General features: G+C 42.4%; 1 protein-coding gene across 6 annotated transcripts in view; it reads left to right on the forward strand.

Moving 5' to 3' along the window:
- LOC138293086 (ADAMTS-like protein 2) overlaps positions 1–17,998 on the forward strand; it is a 282,169-nt gene that overhangs the window by 163,456 nt on the left and 100,715 nt on the right. For all 6 annotated transcript variants that reach the window (XM_069232092.1, XM_069232088.1, XM_069232089.1 and 3 more), the window contains one exon: positions 6,879–6,982. In XM_069232092.1, coding sequence (XP_069088193.1) covers positions 6,879–6,982 — 104 coding nt within the window. The remainder of the gene's footprint in view (positions 1–6,878; positions 6,983–17,998) is intronic.

Below are 17,998 nucleotides of genomic sequence, written 5' to 3' on the forward strand. Positions count from 1 at the left end.
GACGCTTGTTTCTACACTGCACCCGGCCGCCCCCGCGCCGCTGAGGGTGAAATTTCTGTGTGGACCTGTGTCCCCCCCGGTGCCCTACAAAACCCCCCTGGTCTGCACTCCGAAGACGCGGGTACTTACCTGCAAGCAGACCGGAACCGGGGCACCCCCTTCTCTCCATTCTAGCCTATGTGTTTTGGGCACCACTTTGAACTCTGCACCTGACCGGCCCTGAGCTGCTGGTGTGGTGACTTTGGGGTTGCTCTGAACCCCCAACGGTGGGCTACCTTGGACCAAGAACTAAGCCCTGTAAGTGTCTTACTTACCTGGTTAACCTAACAAATACTTACCTCCCCTAGGAACTGTGAAAATTGCACTGTGTCCACTTTTAAAACAGCTATTTGCGACTAACTTGAAAAGTATACATGCAATTTTGATGATTTGAAGTTCCTAAAGTACTTACCTGCAATACCTTTCGAATGAGATATTACATGTAGAATTTGAACCTGTGGTTCTTAAAATAAACTAAGAAAAGATATTTTTCTATAACAAAACCTATTGGCTGGATTTGTCTCTGAGTGTGTGTACCTCATTTATTGTCTAGGTGTATGTACAACAAATGCTTAACACTACTCCTTGGATAAGCCTACTGCTCGACCACACTACCACAAAATAGAGCATTAGTATTATCTATTTTTACCACTATTTTACCTCTAAGGGGAACCCTTGGACTCTGTGCATGCTATTCCTTACTTTGAAATAGCACATACAGAGCCAACTTCCTACAAGTGGCATCTGTATTGTTCTATTCTGGGTTGACCGTAGGCATAATCTTTGTGAGGGTGAGCATCCCACATGACTTGCAGCCCGTATCCATCAGCAAAATCAAGAGGAGAATTTTGAATGAGAAAAAATGCAATATATATTAATGACTGCAACAACTACTGTGTCCTGCCTTTCATTGCTACTTTATAAATGGCTTTGTTTAACTGTGTACAGATGTTTCCATTTTGATAGCGGTGCATACATGATTAATTCACAAGCCACTCCCATTTTTTTCTCTGAAGAGTGATGTATAGGGCCTTGGATGTCAGAGGCACTTTGATGTCCTCTTGCCTTACTGAAAAAGAGCATGACCAGTCATCAAAATGGATCTCACCAAAACAAGTCTCTGTGGTACCAACTATGATGTGAAACTGCTTCTCTTTTCTGATCCCCATTGTTGTTACTTACACTATGGCCCTGATTTAAAATGGCATAGCGCCACTTTAGCGCCACCTTAGCATAATTTTATTTTTTACGCTAAGGTGACCTTTTTCCTGCGCCATTTACAAAGTGGCACAATGCATGCATTGCCCCACTTTTGTAACCCTTTGTGCTACTTTAGGCCTGCCCCAGACACGATGTATGCAAAGGGGGCGTTCCCCTGTGGGGGTGGGAGGTGTCAAAAAAGGGTGCAAAGAAATCTAAGAGATTTCTTTGCTTTATTTTTGTCAGCACTTTTAACGCCTGCACCTAGCAGATGTTAAAAGGGGGCACACCATTGTTCACAATGGGTCCCTATCTACTGTACAGGGTTAGCGCCAACATTTTGGCACTAACCCTGAACAGTTTATCAATAGTGTCAGAAATTCTGACACTATTGCCCCCACCCTGCGCCATAGTGCGCCGTATTTTAAATACAGCGCACAAATGGTGGCGGTAGGGGGGCGCAAGGGGCCGCAAGAAAAGTGGCGCTACATATAATGTAGCACCACTTTTCATAAGTTTGGCTCTATATTTCATAACTCCTTTAAGTGCCACAAGCTCTGTATCTGCTCTTTAGGTATAACGTCACTCGTCTGTGTCATGCAAGTGTACTTAATAGTTTGTCTCACCTATAAGTGACATCTCCGTAGTTGCTGCTCTCTGTGTAGCAAAAAGTATCTTAAGTGCCAGTGTTGCAGACGTAGATATCTGTCGTTCCTTTCCTGCCTGACCCCCCAATCTTACTTTAACCAGTTTGCTCTAATCTTTCTTTTCTGGTAACAAGAAAACATTTGGCAGTGGCTATTCCCTTCTTTAATACTGTTTTTGTGTGAACACTTCAGTTTGCCTTTCACGTTTATCTTCCCATACTTTTACTGTCTTCTTCTGGGTTGTATGTTGCTGGACGGTATGTTTGATAAACATGGGGGCATTAGCTACAGTTGTTGAGGTTATCTATGCGCTTTCTCCACCACTATAGTTTCAATTTACCGTTGCTCAGAAGTGAACCCTTAGCTTTATGCATAACACAGGCAGTATTTATCACATTTATTAAATAGGGCGTTTTTGATATAGTGACAGCATCACTTTGTAGTCTCTGTAGAGCACTAGTTTTACAGCTAAATTTCAGGAACCTGACCGTGGACAGTTGATGTCCATCTGCATTGTGAACCCGTATTCAGTATTGTTCAGGCACTATTCTCTTTGAGGAAAGCTCTCTGTCAATAGCCCAGTTTATACTTCTCATCTTTTCAGGAGTATTATGAAGTGCCAGTGAATGTGTTCTTCCATCAGGTCAGGGATTAGAGCAGTTTTCCTCAAACTTTTTCGAACCTTGACCCACTTTTTACACCAAACTTTCGAGACCCACCAAACTTTATTGGGCATGAGACAGGTAATTGTTGAATATAACTAAAGCATGTGTGGTAGTGCACTGCCATTTAGAGTTAAGCATATGTTCCATTGAAATGACCATTAAATTGGCACTGATCTATAGTTTTATTGATAAAACTATATAACACACAAATTATACTGTGTGGAAATCGGGATTCAGTGGTTATTTATCATTTGTGCTTCACTAAGGCCCTCATCATGACCCTGGCGGTCGGCGGTAATATGGTGGAAAGTACTGCCAACAGGCTGCTGGTACTTTCCACCATATTATGACAAGGGCGGTTTGGCTGCAGCCAAACCTCCAATGTACCACACCGTCGTAACAGTATCAATCTCCAGCCCGGGGCAGTCACTGTACCGCCTGCGGGATAATGACCCCGCCTACCGCCATGGTTTCTGTGGCTTCCTTACCGTCATGAAAACCATGGCGGTAGGCACTATCAGTGACAGGGAATCCCTTCCCTGTCACTGATAAAAGTCTTCCCCACTCCCACTCCCCTCTCCAGATACCTCCTGACCCCCATTCCTCCTCAAACCCCCCTTACATTCACACCCCCTTCACACACACACCCATTCCCACATACATCCACGCATGCATACATGTATTCACACACACATCCGCACACACTTTCATGCATACACGCAGACATGCATTCACAGATCACAACATACATGCACTCACACCTCCATTCATGCAAGGACATTCAACACGGAACACGCAATCGCTTACACGCACCCACAAAAATTCTCCCCTGTTGGAGCATCCACTAACCTGTGCTCAGGGGGTCCTCCGGCAGGAGACGAGACTTGGCGCTGCTGGCCGCCAGCAGAACAGTGCCAGGCTGTATTAAGGGTCATAATACGGCTGGCGGTGGTCTACTGGCGTCGTGCTGCTGCTGGCAGCAGCGCCACCTTACCGCCATCCTCCGGCATGGCCACAGCCGGATTTCCGCCATTCTTCTGGTGGAAATCCGTCTGTGGTCATATTACGTCAGATGGGTGGTAGCCGCGGCGACAGTCTTTTGACGGGCATCGTCAACTGGGTAGGCATTTTTTACTGCCAATATCATAATGAGGGCCTAAGTGTCTTCATTTGTTTTGATACTACTAAAGTCTTTGTTTCCATCACACTACAGAATTACAAAAAATGTGCTTCATTTGTGCTTTACTAACTGCTGAATGTATACTGCACGTTTACAAGTACAATGTGTTGTGTGTTGCACAAAAAATGACATCGTACAGCCTTTCACACTCCTAGCTCCCAAGCAAGATTGTCACATAATTCACTTTACTTTTCTTTCTCTCACTGCAAAGTGAGAGGAGTTGTAAACAGCAATCCCCATGTTAAAACATAAGCATCATTCTGTCAGAAGACATAGCCTGACATTTGACCTCGGTTTTTGAAGTGCAGCAAAAGAATCAAGATAAACACAGAATTTAAGGGCATCTTTATTGCTTGGACTTTCTCGAAGCACTAAAATCGGCTCGCGACCCAACAGAAACACTGGATTAGGTTGTTGCTGAGACTTGATCCTTGGAAGCCCAGGGATTCGACCCTATGATTCTGTCATGTGAACCCTGATTGGTGAATCACATTAAAGGTGTTGGACCGAAAAAGTCAGACAGAAGTATCTTGGAATATCCGTTTATGTTATTAGTGTGTGTATTTGCACTAGTAAACCTACCGTATGGTGCAATGTCTTTTTTTAGTATACATTCTACTGGTATTTAAGTATGACAAGCTTATCACAAGTTTATCACATTAGTATATGGTTGTGAAGAAAACAAAAACCTTTCCTCCCGACCCTAACATGCTCTACGATAACACACAGAAGGGCAATATGTTTGAACAAATGAAATGGCTTATGCGAGAGCGGGCTCGTACAAATGCCCACACTCCATCTCACACAAAAGCAGCGCTTACGAAGCTGACCCTCCCCTCCATTCCAGCATCACGTCCACCCACCCTCTTGCCCACCCACAGCTCACGGGGCCTGGGTCTGTAGCCTCCAGAAGTTAGGCAAGCATTGTTATCCCTGCGTGTTTTTCGCATATGGCTCTCCTCTGCCATCGCCCATTCAGACATGTTTCACATCCTCGAGCACTAAGGTTGAGTTTAATTCAAGCATCCTTCTGGAGTCAATGGAGTGATCTCTAATCCAGCTCCCGTGGCCTTGTTTTTGTATGTTCAGGCTAATTGTGGCTTCCCGGTGTATGCCCTGCTGCAGTCTTTCTCTAAGTTTCTTCTGTTGTCTTGAACAAATTCAGTCATAATAAAATGTGGCAACTTGCCAAGGTGGGTATTTTGTTAGAGTCTCTATAGTAATTTCTTCTGTTAGTCCGAGGCTCGGGATCTGTCGGGATCCGTCCTATGCTGCACAGCTGATGACAAGCTGATGTTGTGGACCAAATGAGCATCTACCAAAAATGAAAATAAATAATTAAAAGCTGCTATTTCAGGACAATTTAGTATTTTCTTGTGAAAACAACAAGCTTTCATTTAGGGGAACAGAGTGTAATTATCCCGAAAAGAAAAGCTTGTCTTAGTAAAATGACACTCTCCCTTCACTCTCTCCACCCTCTTCTACAATGTCACCCTTCCGACTTACTTTTCTCCTTCTACAGGGAGTGCAGAATTATTAGGCAAATGAGTATTTTGACCACATCATCCTCTTCATGCATGTTGTCTTACTCCAAGCTGTATAGGCTCGAAAGCCTACTACCAATTAAGCATATTAGGTGATGTGCATCTCTGTAATGAGAAGGGGTGTGGTCTAATGACATCAACACCCTATATCAGGTGTGCATAATTATTAGGCAACTTCCTTTCCTTTGGCAAAATGGGTCAAAAGAAGGACTTGACAGGCTCAGAAAAGTAAAAAATAGAGAGATATCTTGCAGAGGGATGCAGCACTCTTAAAATTGCAAAGCTTCTGAAGCGTGATCATCGAACAATCAAGCGTTTCATTCAAAATAGTCAACAGGGTCGCAAGAAGCGTGTGGAAAAACCAAGGCGCAAAATAACTGCCCATGAACTGAGAAAAGTCAAGCGTGCAGCTGCCACGATGCCACTTGCCACCAGTTTGGCCATATTTCAGAGCTGCAACATCACTGGAGTGCCCAAAAGCACAAGGTGTGCAATACTCAGAGACATGGCCAAGGTAAGAAAGGCTGAAAGACGACCACCACTGAACAAGACACACAAGCTGAAACGTCAAGACTGGGCCAAGAAATATCTCAAGACTGATTTTTCTAAGGTTTTATGGACTGATGAAATGAGAGTGAGTCTTGATGGGCCAGATGGATGGGCCCGTGGCTGGATTGGTAAAGGGCAGAGAGCTCCAGTCCGACTCAGACGCCAGCAAGGTGGAGGTGGAGTACTGGTTTGGGCTGGTATCATCAAAGATGAGCTTGTGGGGCCTTTTCGGGTTGAGGATGGAGTCAAGCTCAACTCCCAGTCCTACTGCCAGTTCCTGGAAGACACCTTCTTCAAGCAGTGGTACAGGAAGAAGTCTGCATCCCATTCAAGAAAAACATGATTTTCATGCAGGACAATGCTCCATCACACGCGTCCAAGTACTCCACAGCGTGGCTGGCAAGAAAGGGTATAAAAGAAGGAAATCTAATGACATGGCCTCCTTGTTCACCTGATCTGAACCCCATTGAGAACCTGTGGTCCATCATCAAATGTGAGATTTACAAGGAGGGAAAACAGTACACCTCTCTGAACAGTGTCTGGGAGGCTGTGGTTGCTGCTGCACGCAATGTTGATGGTGAACAGATCAAAACACTGACAGAATCCATGGATGGCAGGCTTTTGAGTGTCCTTGCAAAGAAAGGTGGCTATATTGGTCACTGATTTGTTTTTGTTTTGTTTTTGAATGTCAGAAATGTATATTTGAGAATGTTGAGATGTTATATTGGTTTCACTGGTAATAATAAATAATTGAAATGGGTATATATTTGTTTTTTGTTAAGTTGCCTAATAATTATGCACAGTAATAGTCACCTGCACACACAGATATCCCCCTAACATAGCTAAAACTAAAAACAAACTAAAAACTACTTCCAAAAATATTCAGCTTTGATATTTATGAGTTTTTTGGGTTCATTGAGAACATGGTTGTTGTTCAATAATAAAATTAATCCTCAAAAATACAACTTGCCTAATAATTCTGCACTCCCTGTATATTTTCTGTTGCTCACTTTTACATCCATACTTATTAAATGTAATTCTTCTGTCTCTCCAGCAATGACTTTGATGTGAATCCGCTAGGCCAGGACATCAGTGTGGCAGACATGTATCGATGGAAAGTTTCGGCATATGCTCCCTGCAGCTCCAGCTGTTCCTCAGGTAAGATTAACAGATGAGCCCCATTACACACCAGTGGCTTAAAACAAGGGGAGTATCCCGCCTCAGAGAAAGTGAAATAGCTGCAGCTTGAGAAAGGGTGGGTTTCCTGCCTCATTTAAGAGCCACACCTGAGTCCGATCAAACGCAAACAGCTCTAACGAGATGGCTTTTTATATTAACTAAAGTCGACATAGAAGGCCATCACACACCAACATCTCTACAAAGTGATGTTTCTATAATAATATAAGGTCACATCCAGCCCATAATGAGAAGATCTTCCTGCCTGTTGTAAGGACTAATACAAGTGCACTACAGAGGGTTTGCTTCCCACTCATTCTAAGTCCATATATGTCCCTAACGCTCACACACAGCTCCTGTGAGGTTAGGCCAACTATCCAAGGAAGTTTCCTGTCACAATTAAGATCATACTCAAGTTTTTCAGGGAGGGTGGGAAACTCACCCCAGTTAAGGTGGCATACCAGCTGTTCTCAAGTGATTGCTATTCCTTATTTGTTAAAATACCTCAGATAAGCCACATTACACACAGGACAACGTTTCTGACTGGTGTAAGGGAACACACCTGTGTTTCCAAACTGGGTGGTTGGAGTTTGATCATTGCTAAGACGTGTATGTTTTGATGTGATTTGTAGCATGCATGCTACAGGCTAATTTGTAAGTGTTCCGTGCCAAAACCTACGTAGCCAAAGACCTGACACTACTAACAGCATGAGTCCAGGTGTTTGCTGCTTCATCACACACTTCCCTGGACCTTCTCTCACTTAATTCAAAGCTCACATTTCAGCTGACATTCATAAGTGCCGTTTGAGTTTCACTCTTGGCACTCCTCACATCCTAGATGTGTTGGATTATTCTTAGTGTAGTCCAAGGCAGTAGGTCATTTTGGGGAGTATGGCTTAGTATGTCTGATACTTGGTTGTCACCAGCATTTGCTACAAGGGAGAGAGCAGCTTAGTCATATTTATTAAAAATGGCCTTCTGCAGATGTTATTTCCTGTGCTGGGACACCTCAGAGGCTGCCTCGCACCACACACAACTTAGCACCATGGTGCAGAGGCGTGCACTTTCTGTCTACAATAGGATTTCTATTAGAAGTATAACCTTCATTTGGTTCATGGAGTCTCAATTTGTCAGGCAGCACGGGTACTAATAGCCTGGCTTCCTGATCAGCTGCTGCATAGGACAGTCTAGTATTCCACCCATTGTTCTTTTTATGCCTGGTTTGGGCTATTTCTGGAGTCTGCCAACCCTCCTACTTGATCTATTATCTGCATTGGTTAGGCTCTCTAGGGATCTTCCTGTAGCAGACAGCAGGTGCAACAGGGATTTATTACAGTGCCATCCTGCTTTAGGTTAAAAAAACATACACAGCCTGATTTACTGTTCTCTGACAAAATATCGAAACCCCAAATATCATGATACAAAAATATTGTGTCAAAAATATCGAACCCCAAAATATTGTTTTCCTATACCGATCATGAACATGACAAAAATATTGGAAAAAAATATCGCTTTACGCTAATATAAAAAAATATAGACAAAATATGGACAACAATATCGTTTTTTATGTTATATATAGTTATAAATAGTAAACATTAAATATATTAACATCTAAATGTAATATAATGTAAATTAAATATATTTAAATAATAAAAATACATATATGTAAATATATGCTTATTCAAACAAACACACATATATGTATGTGTTTATTATTTACACATATATAATGTAAAACTTATTAAAAAATATTTTTAATTTTTATCATAATTTACTATTTTTTATTTAATATTACAAGTTTATATATATATATATATGTATAATTATACACATATATGTATATATACACACAAATAATAAATTAAAAACTGTAACAAATGGAAAAAAAGGAAAAAAAAATACCAAGTTGCTTACACATAAAAAGTAAACAACATAAACAATATATTTACTAAAAATATATTAGATATTACAAATATTACCAATTAACAATGTTTAATTTAAAATACACAGAAACATAATAATGATATCTTTTTAAACAATATAAACAAATGTTTAAATTGCTAGACATAATACATATGATATTCCCACTCCAGTCCGTGCAACAATAGGTAAAGCCTTAGACTCAGAAAGGGTAGAATTTACTATTCCCACTCCAGTCTGTGCAACTGTAGGGAAAGCACTGGACTCGGGAGGGGTAAAATGTACTATTCCCACTCCAGTCAGTGCAACAGTAGGAAAAGCGTTGGATGCAGGATGGGTAAAATTTACTATTCCCACGCCAGTCTGTGCAACAGTAGGAAAAGCGTTGGACTCAGGATGGGTACAATGTACTATTGCCGCTCCAGTCGGTGCAACACCAAGGAAAGCATTGGACTCAGTAGGGGTAAAATGTACTGTTCACACTCCTGTCTGTGTAACAGTAGGGAAAGTGTTGGACTTAGGATTTGTAAAATTTACTATTCCCACTCAAGTCTGTGTAGCAGTAGGGAAAGCACTGGACTCATGAGGGGTAAATTTCACTATAGGCACTCCAGTCTGTGCAACAGTAGGGAAAGCGTTGGACTCAGGAGGTGTAAAATGTACTATTCCCACTCCAGTCTGTGTAACAGTTGGGAAAGCATTAGACTCAGGAGGGGTAAAGTTTACTATTCCTACTCCAGTCACTGCAACAGTAGGGAAAGCGCTGGAGTCAGGTGTGGTAAAATGCATTATTCTCACTTCAGTTGGTGCAACAGTAGGGAACGCGTTGGACTCAGGAGGGGTAAAATTTACTATTCCCACTCCAATCTGTGCAACAGTAGGGAAAGTGGTAGACTCAGGAGGGGTAAAATTTACTATTCCCACTCCAGTCAGTACAACAGCAGGGAAAGCGCTGGAGTCAGGTTGGGTAACATTTACTATTCCCACCCCAGTCGGTGTAACAGTAGAGAAAGTGTTGGACTCTCGAAGGGTAAAATGTACTATTCCTACTCCAGTCTGTTCAATAGTAGGGAAAGCGTTGAACTTAAGAGGGGTAAAATTAACTATTCCCACTCCAATCTGTGCAACATTAGGGAAAGCGTTAGACTGAGGAGGTGGGGGTAAAATTCACTATTCTCACTCCTTTCGGTGCAACAATAGGGAAATCGTTAGACTCATGAGGGGTAACATTTACTGTTCTCACTACTGTCTGTGTAACAGTAGGGAAAGTGTTGGACTCAGGCGGGGTAAACTTTACTATTCCCACTCCAGTCTGTGCAATAGTAGGGAAAGCGTTGAACTTAAGAGAGGTAACATTTACCATTCCCACTTCTGTTGGTGCAACAGTAGGGAAAGCGTTGGAGTCAGGAGCGGTAACATTTACTAGTCTCACTCCAGTCTGTGTAACAGTAGGGAAAGTGTTGTACTCAGGATTTGTAAAATTTACTATTCCCACTCCAGTCTGTGTAGCAGTAGGGAAAGCGCTGGACTCAGGAGGGGTAAATTTCACCATAGGCACTCCGGTCTGTGCAACAGTAGGGAAAGCGCTGGAGTCAGGTGGGGTAAAATTTACTATTCCCACTCCAGTTGGTGCAACAGTAGTGAAAGCGTTGGACTCAGGAGGGGTAACATTTACTATTCACACTCCAGTCTGTCCAATAGTAGGGAAAGTGTTGAACTTAAGAGTTGAACTTAAGAGTTAACTATTCCCACTCCAGTCTGTGCAACAGTTGTGAAATCGTTGGACTCAGGAGGGGTAAAATTTACTATTCCCACTCCACTCTGTGCAATAGTAGGGAAAGCGCTGAACTTGAGAGGGGTAAAATTTACTATTTCCACACCTGTCGGTGCAAAAGTAGGGAAATCGTTGGACTCAGGAGGCGTAAAATTCACTATTCATACTGCAGTCGGTGCAACAGTAGGGAAAACGTAATATCCCCACTCCAGTTTGTGCAACATTAGGGAAAGCGTTGGATTCGGGAGGGTAAAATTTACTATTCTCACTCCTGTCTGTGTAACAGTAGGGAAAGCGTTGGACTCAGGAGGGGTAAAATTTACTATTCTAACTCCTGTCTGTGTAACAGCAGGAAAATCGTTTGACTCAGGAGGGGTCAAATTCACTATTCGTACTCCAGTCGGTGCAACAGCAGGGAAAGCGCTGGACTCGAGAGGTGTAGAATGTAATATTCCCGCTCTAGACTGTGCAACAGTAAAGCGTTGGACTCCGGCGGGGTAAAATTTACTATTCCCACTTCAGTCGGTGCAACAGTAGGGAAGCGTGGGACTCAAGGGATAAAATGTAATAATCCCACTCCAGTCTGTGCAACAGTAGGGAAAGCATTGGACTCAGGAAGGGTACAATTTACTATTCCCACTCCAGTTGGTCTAACAGTAGGGAAAGACTCAGGAGGGGTAAAATTTACCATTCACACTACAGTCTGTGCAATAGTAGGGGGAACGTGGGACTTAAGAGGGGTGAGATTTAGCATTTCCACTCCAGTCGTTGCAACAGTAGGGAAAGCGTTGGACGCAAGAGGTGTTAAATTTAATATTCCCACTCCAGTCTGTGCAACAGTAGGGAAAGCGTTGGACTTAAAAGGGGTCAAATTAACTATTCCCACTCCAGTTGGTGCAACAGTAGGGAAAGCGTTAGACTCAGGAGGGGTAACATTTACTGTTCTCACTCCTGTCTGTGTAACAATAGGGAAAGTGTTGGACTCAGGAGGGGTAAAATTTACTATTCCCACTCGTCTGTGCAATGGTAGGGAAACCTTTGAACTTAAGAGAGGTAACATTTACTATCCTCACTCCTGTTGGTGCATCAGTAGGGAAATCGTTGGACTCAGGAGGGGTAAAAATTTTAATTTTCACTCCAGTCTGTGTAACAGTAGGGAAAGCATTGGACTCAGGAGGGGTAAAATTCACTATTCGTACTGCAGTCGGTGCAACAGTAGGTAAAACTTAATATCCTCACTCCAGTCTGTGCTACAGTAGGGAAAGCGTTAGACTCGGGAGGTTAAAATTTGCTATTCTTACTCCAGTCTGAGCAACAGTAGGAAAAGTACTGCACTTCAAACACATACCTTATTTTAATACAAGTATTAATTTCATAAAATTATAAAATAATTAACATAAAATTGAATATATACATTAAAAAACAAACAATTACAATAGTTATACATTTGTCTTTAAATATTTAATATTTAAAACTTTATTTAACAATTATTTCATTAAATTCCCAAACTATAGTCACACACTTAACATATATCTAAATTAAAAAATGGTAATTACAATAGTTACATGATTAATTAACAATTAAGTAATTAACAATAAATAAATAATTGATAATTAATCAATTGTTATTTAATTAATTTCCCACCCTACACCCATACAAACCAAGACTGTACGTAAAATATGAATTAAAAAATTATACTAATTACACAATTAACATAATTAATTACCAATTAAGTAATTAATACTTTTTCAAAAATTAAGAATTCATAATGTATTATTTAATTAACTTCCCACCCTATACCTCTACAAACCCAAGAACCCGCACCTAAAATATAACTTAAAAATATTATTTACACAATTACATACTTAATAATCAAATAAATAATTAATATGAATTGAAAAATATATAAACTAATTATAGTTAATTATCTTTGCACCCTGTACCCCTACAAACCTCACAACTTGCTACAACACCATAAATTACTATTTTACAATTAAATAAAGAATATAAATGAATTTAAATGACAAACTACATTTTAAAACATTAACAAGTACACAAACAATATAAAGTATATACAATTAAAATATTGTTTAAACACATGAAGACACTTAAAAAACAATATTTCTTACCTTTAAACATCAATATTTTTGTCAGCAATATTATTGCACAGAATATTTTATTGTCACAATATTAAAAACTCAATGTTTCTTCAACTCGATATGTTTAATTCGCCATTTTCTCTAAACACCCTGATTTACGAAGGTAAATGTACACTTTAGTGTAAGTTTACAATTTTTTTCAATTTACAAAGCTATTTTAGGAGTAGTATTTTTACAACTTCGGAGTCTCCACACTTGTGGCAGGTAGTCGTAAAGATACTACTCATAAAATTGCTTTGTGAACTGCAAAAAATTGTAGGCTTACACTAAAGTATAAGTTTAGAGCCAAGTTTAGAGCCATTGTTTCTGTAATTCAGTCTCAAAAGCATGATGGGCCAGGCCAAGTAGTCTTACTGACCACTGGACAAGAACTTGTGATGTCTCTGGTCAGTCTCGGGTTGTGATTAAATGACTTCATAGACATTTTATGTAATTGAGGCTTAGGTGCTGTTTTCTCATAGATTGCAGATGGGGACTTTCTAAACGTTAAATGATGTTCCCAGTCACACTGGCCTGTCAAACAGAACATGGTTAGGAAGGTAATGCCTTACCATAAGATCCTCTGTTTTTCCTGTATTAAAGGCTAGTCAACTGTATGTCATGCAACAAGTTTGTCTAGTTTGTTGTAATGGTATCTCCTGCAATTTGTCCTGGTCCATCCATGCCTTTTTTTTACCACCATTTGGGTTTCATCTGAATGCAGTCCAGGTTCAGATGCTTGACTCCCTTAGCCAGTAGATTTTGTTCAACAGTGGGGACAGTGCTGAGCTCTGAGAAACCTAGCTTATCAGCAGGTTTCACAGAGGTGAGATGGGATACTGCCTATATCTATTCCTCAGTTGTGACCCAGAAAATGGTCTGCAAGATAACTAAATACTCTCCTCAAAGCCTATACACCACACTGCTCATATTGCGTTTAGTATTATTAATGGCATACAGCTTCTATTTTTTTTTACTGGTCTTTTACATAAATCCAAAACTTCATGTCCATTAATATCATCAGTTGCATCCAGTATTAGAATGGACTAGTCCAGTCACCAACGAGTAAAATATGGGCAAATATTTTAGATTGACCTACACATATGCAAATACTATCCAGTAAATATGATTTTGAAGCATGATTTTACATGCCGTACATTATTCCACCTTCCTTGGTTAGATCCCAAATGCTTTTCTTAGTCTTCTTTTTTTTATTTTGCTGGCTGGGCATTTTATGTTACTGCTTGGTGTTATGTCCATCTCCTTCTGACATCAGACGTGCGCCCCAATGCCTGGTCATCACCTTCAGATTCCTTTTTCTGCAGCTCTGTAGTTACTGAAAAAGAAGACCAAGGATTTCGATGGATTGTTGAAGAAAACAGAGAAAACACAGATAATAAAGAACATCTGTAGAGGGTGAAGGGAGATTTTTTTTTAAAAACCACCAAAGATTACCAAACAGTAGGTGTACCACGTGGACTGACCAGGCAGTGGGAGAATGCGCAGACATGAGTCTCTAGAACGGTTGAAGGAAATGGAGATCACGCCTTTTGCTTCTGCCCCAAGCCTTGTGAAAAAAAGTGAACCACATGGTCCGCAACCCCTGCTTCCCAACAGACCAAATCTCAGAAGGCTGCAAGGTGTGCACCAAGTTCCTACTGAAGATGGTAAGGACCAGATCAAATCGGACAGGCACTCTATGCCGCTATGCAGGTGCAGAAAAAAGAAAGCTCGTCACTGAGGGAACTCGTGTTACCAAGCAAAGAAGAGGACAGTTTGGGCACAGAGATGAAACAGATGGAGGGATCCGATGCTGAGAGAGAGGTTGTTGAGATAGAGCCAGAAGTATCATAAAGAAAACATAAGGAGGGAGAGCACTAAAAACGCCCTCAGGTAACAGTAACAAACTGACTGGGAGTCGCAGATCGGAAGCCTTTGGACTCTGAACGTTCCACAAGACTGCCTTGACACCAAAACCCTATTGGATCAAACAAAAGTGAAAACAGGAGGAGCCTCACCTGTTCCGTCACAAGGTTACTAGTTGAGGATGTCCCTCTGAGAAACATTTGATGGCAAAGGATGATCAATAACATGATAGGACAAAAAAGGCAGCCATTGATGTAGCAGTCCCGAAGGAGAGCCTGCCATTGGTGCCAGATGCCGAAAAGAGGGCTCTCGAAGTCGAGAAAAAATACGTCAAGGTCGAAATGGTAGCGATCCTCCAGAGGAAGAGGAATTTCAATGCATCGTTATGAGAAGAGGAAGAAGAGAGTGAGTTCAAGCCACCCACCATGCCTGAGCCACAGGATGAAGACGATGAGCAAATGTTCTTCGAGGAGGAGGACCTAGAGGGCCATGGCATATGCCATGGCTCTAAATGCATTGATGAATAGTGGCAGGACCACAAAGACGACTCACAGTAGGAGGGGGTCGACCTGTACCTGTCAAGACTTTCCTATTCACATGACAAATCAATGTACAATTCGGTTGTAAACAGATTGGAAAAAGGGTGGGAAAAGAACTGCAAATAATTACGAGGCCCAGCTGGAAGAGGAGAAAGCACAGACCTGCTTCGTCTTAGAGACTCTACTACCCTCACTGACCAAGAGCCTTTTCCTCCCAGTGTTGCCCAGCAACCTAGATCAGGGAAGAGAGGTGTTCAGATAGCAGGCAGCCTGCAAATATGTTACTACAAGGATGGAGAACAAATACAAGCACTCATTGGAGACCCTTGAACATCAGGAACATCAGGATTAATGCAGCAATAGATTCATGGTGACCACTGCAAGGAAGAGAGCAAGTCAATGTCCCCTCATCCACTCCCCACCCTGAGAAGGACAGAAAAAGAGTAGAGATGGTAAGACAAAAAAGTCAAAACATGAGCAGAATCCAGTGGAGGATTGCTAGATCTCCTGCCTTCCTAAACCTCTAGGCCCACTAATATTGGGAGAAAGTGGAGAGGTGATGAAGCACCTCCCGGAGAAGTACCAAAAGAGGGCTCTCCATGAGGAGGAAAATATCATCCCCACCAATTCTGCATCTGCACTGAACATCACAGATATGGCTAACAGGGAGCCTGTCACAGGAACAAACCTGAGGAGAGACACCTGGCTGCATGTGCGAGGAGAACATTATTAATATACCCTTCACAGGACAACACCTGTTAGGTGCTGCATCAAATAAACAGTTTTGAGGGCACCAGCGAGGAGGAACAACCCCCTAGAGAAAGCTTACAGGAATAGAACACTTCCAAAATGTACCATCACGGTTGCCTTACCAACACAGAGGTCAGCAGCAAACTACAACACAGTTCCAAACAGCCCAGGACCAGCATTTCAGTGTAGGGCAAGAGGGAGGGGATAGTCTACTCAAACAAGCCACGGCACACAGCAACAGCCCCACCACAGAACACCAGTGGCTTATGTAATAGAGAGCTTTCTCCAGGACAGGAGGAGAGTCACATCAGAAAATTGGGTTCTCAACATTATCCAGCATGGTTGTAAAGATGCCCCAGAGTTCAGGACAAAAATAAGATCACACAGAGATAATAACGAGATGCCTGCAACAGGAGGTAGAGAAACCCTTACAAAAATGGCCAATAGAAAGAGTCCCCCCATGAGAAATCAGTTGGGGAAACTATTCAGCTTGCATTCTAGTCCCAAAGTCAGACAATTCACAGTACCTTTGTTTCCCAAGCAAGTTCCCAATGACACAGAAATTCAAAATGACAACACTCCATTAAGTCACTACCGGTTCAGGCTGCTTCCTTTAGTGGTCAAGTCAGCACCCAGAGTGTTTACAAAATGTTGAGCCACCATAGCAGCTTACCTGAGAAGAAAATGGATGCATTTATCCTCAGCAAACCCCAAAACTACTGGCCAATCTTCCTGCCCCCATTCCCAGCGAAGGTACTGGAAAAGATCATCAACAAGCAACTCAGAACATACCTGGGGCAGAACCAGCTACCAGCTACTCAGCGACTCCCAATCTGGCTTCCGCAACAATCATAGCACTGAATCTGCCCTGATTGCAACCACCAACAACATCTGAACCCTCCTTGACCGAGGAGAAACAGCAACTTTGATCATCCTCAAGCGCTCTCCGCAGCCTTCGACACCGTATCCCACCTCATTCTGATTAAAAAACTCCACCACATTGGCATCCAAGGAGAGGCAGTCAGATTGATCACTTCCTTCCTCACCAGAAGAACCCAGAGGATCCACCTTCCACCTTTCACCTTTGAACCAAGGAGATCACCTGCAGTGTCCCTCAGGGCTCACCTCTTAAACCCATGCTCTTATATATATGACTCAGTTGGCCAACATCGTCCGATCCCACGTCTCAACATAATTTCCTATGCAGACGACACCCAAATCATCCTCTCACTCACCGACGACCCCTCCACCACCGGAACCAACTTCCACAGATGCATGACAGGCGTCGCTAACTGGATGAAGCACAACTGCCTGCATACAAACACAGACAAGATGGATGTATTGATCTTTGGCAATAGCAGAAACACATGAAACAACTCCTGGTGGCCATCAGACTTAGGACCCACAGCCACTCCCTCTGACCATGCCAGAAACCTCAGGATCATCTTTGACATCAAGCTCACCATGAAATCACAGATCAACGCCACCTCCTCTGCCTCCTTCCTCACTTTGCACATGCTACGTAAGATCTTCAAGTGGCTACCCCTACACACGAGATGCACTGTGACACAGGCCCTCATCACCATCCGACTGGACTACAGCAACCCCCTCTATGTAGGAATTGCAGCACACCTCCTACAGAGACTTCAGACTGTATAGAGCACTGCAGCCAGATTCATCCTCAGCCTTCTCCAACAAAGCCACATCACACCCCACCTCAGGCAACTCCACTGGCTCACCGTAGACAGAGACGCCAATTCAAGCTGCTGACCCACGCACACAAGGATCTTCACTACCAAGGACCCACATACATTACACCACCTTCCACCAGCCATCAAGAAGACTACACTCTGCCTCCCTTTCATTTGCCCATACTCCCAGCATCTACTGAAGCAGAAGTGGAGGACGATCCTCCTCTCACATCACAGCAAAATCCTGGAAACAGCTTCTCCTCGCACCTCCGGACAATCACCTCGCTTCTGGAATTCCGAATGGCCCTCAAGACCTGGTT

Source organism: Pleurodeles waltl, chromosome 4_2 (assembly GCF_031143425.1).
Source record: "Pleurodeles waltl isolate 20211129_DDA chromosome 4_2, aPleWal1.hap1.20221129, whole genome shotgun sequence".
NCBI lineage: Eukaryota > Metazoa > Chordata > Amphibia > Caudata > Salamandridae > Pleurodeles > Pleurodeles waltl.